This window comes from Nicotiana tomentosiformis, chromosome 5 (genome assembly GCF_000390325.3).
Source record: "Nicotiana tomentosiformis chromosome 5, ASM39032v3, whole genome shotgun sequence".
Taxonomy (NCBI): Eukaryota; Viridiplantae; Streptophyta; class Magnoliopsida; order Solanales; family Solanaceae; genus Nicotiana; species Nicotiana tomentosiformis.
The window spans coordinates 31,438,199-31,449,102 of record NC_090816.1 but is presented as its reverse complement, the minus strand read 5'-3'; the positions used below and the strand labels follow the sequence as shown (position 1 = coordinate 31,449,102).

At 39.1% G+C, this 10,904-nt stretch overlaps 1 protein-coding gene across 1 annotated transcript; it reads left to right on the top strand.

The window, feature by feature from the left end:
• Positions 1-6,747: 6,747 nt before the first annotated feature.
• Positions 6,748-9,139, top strand: LOC138892118 (uncharacterized). Its single transcript, XM_070175813.1, has 3 exons — positions 6,748-6,826; positions 8,292-8,490; positions 8,848-9,139. Exons 1-3 carry the CDS (start codon positions 6,748-6,750, stop codon positions 9,137-9,139), a joined length of 570 nt encoding a protein of 189 aa, XP_070031914.1.
• The last annotated feature ends 1,765 nt before the right edge of the window (positions 9,140-10,904 follow it).

Sequence of the window (10,904 nt, the reverse complement as noted above, 5' to 3'; positions counted from 1 at the left end):
ATATTGAAAGAGTTAGGGAAAGAACAAGTTTGCAGGATTGACAAAGATTATTATGCACAGATGCACAATACTAAACAAGTTGAAATATGGTTGAAAATTATGCTAAGTATACATCCTAGTATCATTATCGCGAAACAAGACAACATTTAGACATGATGAGGAATGCGCATTGTGATGAGCCAAATAATCACAGAAAGAACAAGGCATCAAGTAGGTCAAAGACATACTGAGGGACGTGTTATTAGAGAGGCAAGATCATAGTCAATAGAAAAGGTCTCAACACAAATTAAGACACATAACATATATAAGACTATCATTACAGAGGTTCAGAATAGAGTGGAAAGTAAATTCATGTCAAATAGAAGATGTAGGCATTCAGACATTGATGTAGTAGACTAATTAACTAAAGAAAGTCTAGTTGTATCAAAGATTCATCCTAATATCAGAAAACAACAATTCAAACAGGCTGATATAACTGTTCTAAATCACAAACAAACACTAAAGGGGTATGGGATCGAGTGAGCATGCTGAGTGACACAATAGCAGAGAGGGAAATAATGAAAATCTTAACACAGGTTACTGCAAATGTGATGTATTCATTACAGAGATTTAGGACAAAGCAAGTAAACAGATTCATGAACATTCAGGCGTCAATACACTAGCTAAACAATTTTAGGAAGATTCAAATTACCCAATTAGGCGTAGATAATCTCAGAACTAGCAGCATTATGAGTAGTTAAATGCTAAAGAGACTTAAAGCACGTGAAAAGTTAACAGAGTGGTGCTTAAAAGTAACCCAGAAACATATTAAGCCATGGATTTCAGAAGTAAGAACACATGCAAATCAGAGACATATAAGGATGAAATTGCAAAGGTCAAGTAACTTACCAGTTAAACGAAAATACAAGAAAGAACAAAAGTCAACAGTATTCTGAACATCAACAAGAAGCAAGAACCCAGAATTTCTGATATTTGCTTTCAGCCGGCCAGGAACCAGAATATAGAGCAAGAGTATTAGAGAACAAAGAGCACGCAACTTTAATATTTTTTAGTAAATTTCTTAATGATTCCCCCTTCCAAAAGGGAATGGGGAGGGATTTTTATAGCAGTAGAAATCGAACACCCAAACAAGAAAAATCATAAATCAAACACTAGAAATGAAAGAACATCACATGCAATCGAAATCAGTAAGGAAAAGAGAAAAATTTTAAAAACTTAATTTTAGTGATAGTACAAAAATCGGCAGAATCTATAAATAAAAAATCAAACGTTGCACAGAATATGATGAATATAGACAGAAATATCACTTAAAATCAAAGAATCGAACCAATTTTGGTTCGATCTAAATAGATCTGAAACCCTAATTTTTAGGGTTAGTAAGAATCAACAGAGATACACAGAGATTCATACCGACAAATGAACAAGAATTAACATAAAGGGAATAATAGAAAGGTCAAGAAGTTGAACTGACTTTAGTTCGATTCTGATAATAAAAAATAATTTATAAAAATAATCAATAAAAAGCAAAAATATCATTTGTGCCCTAAAAAGATTAAAAATAACTACTTAACATTATAAAAGTATAAAAAGTCATTTTTTGCATGAATAATGTAATTATATATTAATATGGGATATTATTGCAAAAATGTGTGGTTAGCCCTAAAATGCAAAGGTAATTATAAAAAATTCACTGAAAAATATTTAAAACATCATGTTGGTACAAATGATAATTTTAGATGATTAAATCATCATAAAAATAACTTGGAGGATAATTACTGGATATTAATATAATAAAAATATAGAAATAAATTGGTTTAAATTCTTTAAAAATTATGGAAAATTATAAAAAATACATGTGTATGCTTATAAATCAAAATGATGATGTATATGTACTATTGTGAATATATATATATATATATATATATATATATATATATATATATATATATATATTTATATTTAAATATATGAGGGGAAAATTGGGTATCAACAATCACCCTTGGTGCTTTTACTCACAATCTCACCATAAAATCAATAGAAACGGCACGGCATCACCCTTCGTGAATTAACACTCATATCATGGCACAACATCACCCTCCGTGCATTAACACTCGCAATATGGCACGGCATCACCCTTCATACTTTTACACTCACAATATGGCACGGCATCACCCTTCGTGATTTTACACTCACAATATGGCACGGCATCACCCTTCGTGCTTTTACACTCACAATATGGCACGACATCACCCTTCATGCATTAACACTCTCCCTTAGCATAATGAAATGCATAAATAACAACAGGGAGATAGAATAACAAGTACAAGCCTTACTTCAACATTTGGTTCCACAATATCAATCTCAACTTTGAAATAAATACTCAATTAACACCAGAAAATTCGTAAATGTGATAAGATAGATCAATTTAACAACACATGTATAAACACGTAGCAATTAGGCATAGGAAAGAGACAGTATAAGAAAAACGTGAGAAACATGGAAAGTAGATAAATTGGCGGTGCATAAGTACTCGTCACCTCACATATACGCCGCTCACATGAATTTCACATAGAAAATAGTCTAAGGTTCCTAATTCCCTCAAGTCAGGGTTAGACACAACATTTACCTTGCTCTGAAGGCCACTTAATTCTCAATCACAACTTTTCCTCTAGAATTCACCTCCAAACTACAAGTATCTATTCAAAAATGACTCAATAATAACAAATATTGCTAAAGGAATCAATTATATTGCATAAATTAAATTTTCTAAATTTTCCTCTAATGAGTTAAAAATCGACCCCGGGCCCGCTTGGTCAAAACCCGAGGTTCGAACCAAAATCTATTTACCCATTCACCCCCGAGCCCGAATATATAATTGGTTTTGGAATCCGACCTCAAATTGAGGTCTAAATCCCCAAATTTCCGAAATTCATAGTTTCTACCCTAACCTCTAATTCTACCATGAAAACTGTAGATTTTAGGTTGATAATTCATAAAATGTAATGGGTAATTGAAAGAAAATTATTTCGAATCACTTACCAACACTTTGGGGAAGAAAATAACTCTTGAAAATCGACTCAAGCCCGTTTGGGTTTTTAGAAAATGAAATAAATGGCCAATTCCCATTTTTGGCTTCTGTTAAGTGCTGGGCGACAGTGTTCATCGCGTTCGCGAGAGCACTGTCGCGTTCACGAAGAGTATAGGCTGCCAAGTGTTCACGTTCCCTAGACCATGTTCGCGTTTGCGTAGGCTACCCCCTGGCCTTCGCGTTCGTGAGACATCGCTCGCGTTCGCGATGAAGGAAAGGTTGACTCACCTCCAGTGCCTAACACTACGCGTTCGCGATGAGCTTGTCGTGTTCGCGAAGGATAACGCCCCCATCACTTTGCGTTCATGAACTAGCCTTCGCGTTCGCGAAGAAGAAAATTCCGGCCTCATCAGTTTACTCTTCGTGTTCGCGGGAGTACCTTCGCGACGCGAAGAAGGACATGCCAGAACATCTGCTACAGCAAAATACCAAATTTCCCCAAGTCCAAAAGATCTCGTGGCCTATCCGAAACTCACCCGAGCCCTCGGGGCTACGAACCAAACATGTACACAAGTCTCAAAATATCATATAAACTTGCTCGTGCGATCAAATTTCCAAAATAACACCTAGAACTACAAATTTAGCACTAAATCAAATGGAATTCTCAAGAACACTTTAAAATTCCTATTTTCTCAACTGGACGTCCGAATCACGTCAAATCAACTCCGTTTCTCACAAAATTTCACAGACAAGTCTTAAATATTATAATGAACCTGTACCGGGATCCGAAACTAAAATACGGACCCGGTACTAACAATGCCAAACATCAATCAATTCTTAAAAGCAATTAATTTTCAGACTTTTAATTTTCATCAAAATTCATAACTCGAGCTAGGGACCTCCGAATTCGATTCCGGGCATACACCCAGGTCCCATAATTCGATACGGCCCCACCAGGATCGTCAAAATATGGATCTGGGCATGTTTACCAAAAATGTTGACTGAAGTCAACTAAATAAACTTTTAAGGCAAAAATTCTTATTTTCATCAATTTCCAACATAAAAGGTTTCCGGAAACATGCCCGGACTATGCACGCAAATCGAGGAGGGTAAGAATGAGACTTTTAAGGCTTAAGAGCGCAGAATCGAGTTCTAAAATATAAGATGAACTTTTGGGTCATCACAATAGAGTTTTAGAAAAATTTCTCTTCTTTCTTTACCCTAACATGCGATTTTTTTCTTTCATTGATGTTTGAATCATTTCATTCTTGTTCTCTCGCAGACGGTGAGAACACGCACAACATATACAGCCGAACAGGAGCAGGAGCACCCTATTGCAGCCACTACCAGGGGTATAGGCCGAGGCCGAGGTCGCGCTAAAAGCTAAGGCTGAGGCTGAGGCAGGGCTTAGCCTAGAGCTCGAGCAGCAACATCCATAGCGGCGCCTCAGATAGATCCTGAGGAGGAGATTCCAGGTCAGACTGCACCGGTCAGACCTACTCAGGTTCTGGAGGGATTGATAGCTACTCTCATGCTTTAGGAAGCTCTAGTTCGTTTAGTGCGCCTTATGTAGGGGTGTACAAATGAAACCGACAAACCACACCATCCCGATAATCCAATTCAAATCGAGAAAAAAAACTGACTATGGTTTCTTTTTATTTTGTTTGGTGTTGGAAAACAAACCCGACCATATTTGGTTTGGTTTGGTTTTAACTAAAAAAAGTCAAACCGAAACCAAACTACCCTGACATTATATGTGTAGAAGTTTTAAATATATTTAATGCATAAAAATATTTATTATAGTGTAGTTTATAAATATTTCTTAAGTTTTTTCATAGCATTGTCTTTTAACGTATTATTTCAAATTTGGACTTATAATTTTTGGATCCTCCAATAAGTTTTATAGTAAATAAATGTTAGTACCTCAAGTAAATCCAAACAAAAATCAAATCAATACTAATGCTAATAAAATACATTCATTTCAATTATACTATGAATGAAAATAGTGTTGGATATCTATTTTTAGTTTATCCATGGTTTAGATAAAATGGATAACTTATTTTTGTTTTAGTGTTTAGTCATGTAAATAATAGTACTTATTAGTCATACTTATTTTAGCAACTTATTAGTAGTTATAAATTATGTTTGTTTTCATTATGGCTTATTAATAATATTTATTTTATGCGATTTTATTGTCTTTATTGTTGAATATTTTAGTACAATTAGATAAATCATTTCATATTTATGTTATTTTATTGAAAAACACCTTATATAGTTCTGTCTTACTAGGATTAAAGAAATATTTGGAGCACAAATTTTATATTTTATGCTATGAATACATTATAAAGAAAAACCCGAAAACGCGAGAAAAACCGAGATTACAAAACCCGACTTTTATTGGTTTGATTTGGTCTTTAGATTTAATAATCCGATACAATTGGTTTGGTTTGGTAATTAGAAAATCTGAACCAACCCGACCTATGTACACCCCTAGCCTTATGGAGAGTGTTGCCCAGGCACTGTGCATTTTTTATGGCACCAACCATCTCTTAGGCTGGGGGAAGAGCACAGACTTCCGCTACTCACACTGTGGAGCAGATGTCTCCCATATATTAGACTCCAATAGTCCAGTCAGTTTGGGTTGTTCAGCCGATTGTTGCTGCACAGATCGGGGAGAGGCCCGCGATTTCTTCTAAGGTATTGATGAGATTGGACAAGTTCATAAAGCTCTTTCCTATTCACTTCAGTGGTGCACCTTTAGAGGACCCACAATATTACTTAGATCGTTGCCACGAGGTGTTGCGCAACATGGGTATTGTTGAGACCAATGAGGTTGATTTTGCAATATTTCCAGATGACTGGCTCTGCTAAGTGATGGTGGCGGGATTATGTGCTGACTAGACCAGCTGGTTCACCTTAACTTACTTGGGATTAGTTTTCGCAACTATTTCTAGAGAATTTTTCTTTCACTTTTAGAGGGGAGTACCGCAAGCAGTTTGAGCGCCTTCAGCAGGGTAGCATGACAGTTACCCAGTATGAGACCCGATTTATGGGCCTAGCTCGACATGCAATTATCTTACTCCCTATTGAAAGGGAGATAGTGAGGAGATTCATTGATGGACCTACTTTTAGTATTAGTCTATAGATTGGCAAGGAAATCAGAGATGATATTTTTTTCTAGAGGGTCGTAGAGATTGCTTACGAATTGAGATGGTTCGTGGTCAGGAGCGGGGGTGGTATCTGATAAGAGGCCTCGTCATTCTGGTAGTTTCAATGGTGCCTTGTCTGGAGGCAGGGGTTCATTTGGTAGGGGCAATCCTCCCAAGATGTTTAGTCAGCGCTTCAGGTATCCCACGGTGCTTCGAGTAGTCATGGTTCTTATGTGTCTAATCCTGAGCAACTAGCCTACAGTGCACCATCAGCTCCTATTAGTCCATCTTTCATCTAGAGTTACCAGGGTGGTTATTCAGGTCGACAAGGTCAGTTCTAGGGTCAACAGTCACAACAGCCGAGGACTTGTTATACTTACGGAGATTCGAGGCACCTTGCTAGATTTTGCCCCATGTCACAGGGCGACATGCCACAGCAGAGTTCTCGTGTCATGGTTCCGGCACTGGTTACTTCACTGCCACTCAGCCATATAGAGGTGGGGGTCAGGTTGCCAGAGGTAGAGGTCAGGCCATTAGATGTGGATGCCAACCAGCTAGAGGTTGTCCGAGATGCGGATGTCAGTTTACCATGGTGGTCAGGCCATTAGAGGTAGACCTAAGGCCAAGTCATCTGACGCTGTCATCATAGGTATTGTTCTAGTTTACCATAGAGATGCTTCAGTTTTATTTGATCTAGGCTCTACTTATTCCTACCTATCATCCTATTTTGCTTCATATCTGGTTATGGCTCGTGATTCTTTGAGTGCTCCTGTATATGTGTCCACGCGTGTGGGAGATTATATTGTTGTAGATCATGGTTATCGCTCGTGTGTGATTTCTATCGAGAACCTTAAGACTAGTGTAGATCTCGTACTTCTTGATATGGTGGACTTTGAAGTTATTTTAGACATGGATTGGTTGTCACCTTATCACGCTATATTGGACTATCATGCCAAGACGGTGACCTTAGCCATGTCGGGGTTTCCCCCTTTAGAGTGGTAGGGCACTCATGGCCATTAGACCAACATGGTTATTTCTTATGTGAAGGCTCGGCATATGGGCGAGAAGGGATGTCTAACCTATTTGGCCTATATTCATGATTCTAGTGCGAAGGTTCCTTCCATGGTTTCAGTACCCGTTGTACGTGAGTTTCTAGAGATGTTTATTGCAGATCTGTCGGGGATGCCACCCGAAAGAGATATCGACTTCTGTATTGACTTGGCTCCGGACACTCAGCTCATTTATATTCCACCATACCGTATGGCCCTACCTAAGTTGATGGAACTAAAGGACTAGTTGTAGGATTTGCTTGATAAGGGATTCATTAGACCCAGTGTCTCACATTAGGGTGTACCAGTGTTGTTTTGTGAAAAAGAAGGATGGTTCGATGAGGATGTGTATAGATTATCAGTAGTTGAAAAAAATCACTACCAAGAACAAGTATTTGTTATAGAGGATTGATGAATTATTTGGTCAACTTCAGGGTGACAAAGTGTTTTCGAAGATTTATTTGAGATTTGGCTACCATTATATGAAGATTAGGGAATCAGATGTCCCTAAGACAGCTTTACGGACTCGATATGGGCATTATAATTTTCCAGTGATGTCATTTGATTTGACAAATACCCCAGCAGCATTTATGGATTTGATGAGTCGATTATTTAAGCCTTATTTGGATTCTTTTGTGATCATCTTCATTGATGAAATTTTGATCTACTCCAGCAGTTGAGAGGAGCATGAGCAACATCTTCGGATTGTACTTCAGACTCTGAGAGATAGCTAGTTATATGTCATGTTTTCAAAGTATGAGTTTTGGTTGGACTCAATTGCTTTTTTGGGGCATATTGTATCTGCCGAGGGCATTAAAGTGGTTCCTAAGAAGATTGAGGCAGTTCAGAACTGGCCTAAACCTACTTCAGCTACAGAGATTTGGAGCTTCCTGGGTTTGGAGAGCAATTACTGCCGGTTCGTGGAGGGGTTTTCATCTATTGCAGCCTCATTAACTAGATTGATCCAAAAGGGTGCCCAATTCAAGTGGTCCAATGAGTGTGAGTAGAGCTTTCAAAAGCTCAAGACTGCTTTGACTACAACCCCAATGTTGGTGTTGCCCACAGGTTCAGGATCATACACTGTGTATTGTGATACATCACTTATTGGTCTTGGTGTAGTATTGATGCGAGATGAAAGGGTGATTGCATATGCGTCTCGGCAGCTGAAGGTTTATGAAAAGGGTTTAAGTGTTCATGACTTAGAGTTGGTATCTATTGTTCATGAATTTACAATTTGGAGGCATTACCTCTACATGAGTGTAAGGTATTCACAGATCATCGAAGTCTGCAGTACTTGTTTAAGCAAAAGGATCTCAACTTGAGGCAGCGGAGGTGGTTAGAGTTTTTGAAAGACTATGATATTACCATTTTATATCATCCTGGGAAGGCCAATGTAGTGGCCGATGCCTTGAGTTGAAAGGTTGTGAGTGTGGGTAGCCTTGCATATATTCCATTTGATGAGATATCTCTAGCATCAGATGTTCAGGCTTTGGCTAATCAGTTCGTGAGGTTAGACATTTCGGAGCCTAGTCGGGTTCTTTCTTGCACGATTGCTCGATCTTCTTTGTATGAGCTCATTAGAGATTGTCAGTATGATAACCCCCATTTGCTTGTCCTTAAGGACATGTACAAATGGTGATTCCAAGAAGGTTATTATTAGAGATGATGGGGTATTGCGGATGCAGGATCAGATTTGTGTGTCCAATGTGGATGGACTTTGTGAGTTGATTCTTGAGGAGGCCCATAGTTTGCGGTATTCTATACATCTGGGTGCCACCAAGATATATCAGGATTTGAGGCAGCATTATTGGTGGGGAAGAATGAAGAAAGATATAGTTACATATGTGGCTCGGTGTTTGAATTGCCAGCAGGTGAAGTATGAGCATCAAAGGCCTACCAGTTTGCTTCAGTGAGATTCCCGAGTAGAAGTGGGAGCGTACTACCATGAATTTCGTGTTGGGCTCCCATGAACTTTGAAGAAATTTGGCGTAGTATGGATCATCGTGGATAGGTTGACCAAGTCGGCTCACTTCATTCTGGTGGCATCTACTTTTTCTTCAGAGCAGCTGACTAAGATCTATATTCATTAGATTGTTCGTCTTCACAATGTGTTGGTGTCCATTATTTCTTATCAGGGCACGTAGTTCACATCGCAGTTCTAGAGGGCCGTACAGTGCAATTTAGGCAAACAGGTTGAGTTGAGTACAATATTTCATCCCCAGACGGACGGACAATCTGAGTGCACTATTCAGAAATTGGAGGATATGCTTCGCACCTGTGTTATTGATTTTGGGGGTTCTTGGGATCAGTTCTTTCTGCTTACAGAGTTTGCCTATAACAACAGCTACCAATCGAGTATTCAGATGGCTCCTTATGAGGCCTTATATGGGAGGCGGTGTCGTTCGCCAGTTGGTTGGTTTGAGCCAGGAGAGGCTCGGTTGTTGGGTACTGATTTTGTTCAGGAAGCCTTGGAAAAGGTCAAGATGATTCAGGATCAGCTTCGTATAGCACAATCTAGGTAGAAGAGTTATGTCGATTAGAGAGTACATAATGTTGAATTCATTGTTGGAGAGAGGGTTTTGCTCCGGGTTTCGCCCATAAAGGGTGTGATGAGGTTCGGGAAGAAGGGCAAGTTGAGTCCTAGGTATATCGAACCTCTGCAATCCTTGAGAGAATTGGTCAGGTGGCCTACAAGCTTGCATTTCCACCTAGCTTATCAGCAGTTCACCCGGTGTTCCATGTTTTCATGCTCCGGAAGTATCATGGTGATCCGTCCCATGTATTAGATTTCAGCTCAATTCAATTGGACAAGGATTTGACTTACGAGGAGGAGTTAATGGCCATTCTAGCACGACAGGTCTAGAAGTTGAGGTCTAAGAGTTATCCTTCTGTTAGAGTGCAGTGGAGGGGTCAACCGATTGAGGTAGTTATGTGGGAGTCCGAGTCCGATATTCGAAGTAGATACCCACATCTTTTCACCAGTCCAGGTACCTTTCTCTGTCCGTTCGACGATGAACGTTTGTTTTAGAGGTGGAGAATGTGATGACCTGATAGATTGTTTTGAGTTCTAGCCCTTATTTTAATGTTTCTAGACCTCGATTAGCTCCGTTTAGTGTTTCTCGATTTGTGTGCACAATCTGCGCCTTTTTTCGTAAAATTTTTTTGTGAAAAATTGAAAAACGTGAATTTTAACTTTAAAATGCCTTGAGTTGACTGTGGTCAACACTTTGTGTAAACGATCCCGAATCATTATTTTGATGATCCCGATGGGTCCGTATCGTGATTTTGGACTATGGCATATGCCCAAAATTAAATTCGGAAGTCCCTAAGTTAATTTGACATGATTTTTTGAAAACTAGTAACTTGGAGGTTTAAAGATTTCCTAGGTTTGACCATAGGTTGAGTTTATTGCTACGGGGTTCGGATTTCGGTTACGGAACTTGGTATAGGATGCAGTCCTAGATGGGAAGTAGTGGTAAGATTAACCTTCGCGAATGTGACCTAACACACGGGAATGCGATGGTTTAATGGATCTGGGGGTAGGCTGGGCTATACTCTACGTGAATGCGAGCCTAGGCTCACGAAGGTGAAGGCCAGTGGGTGAGGCCATCACGAACACATACAATATCTCGCGAACACGAAGACCATTTAGGCTGCTATGCTTCGTGATCGCATCAG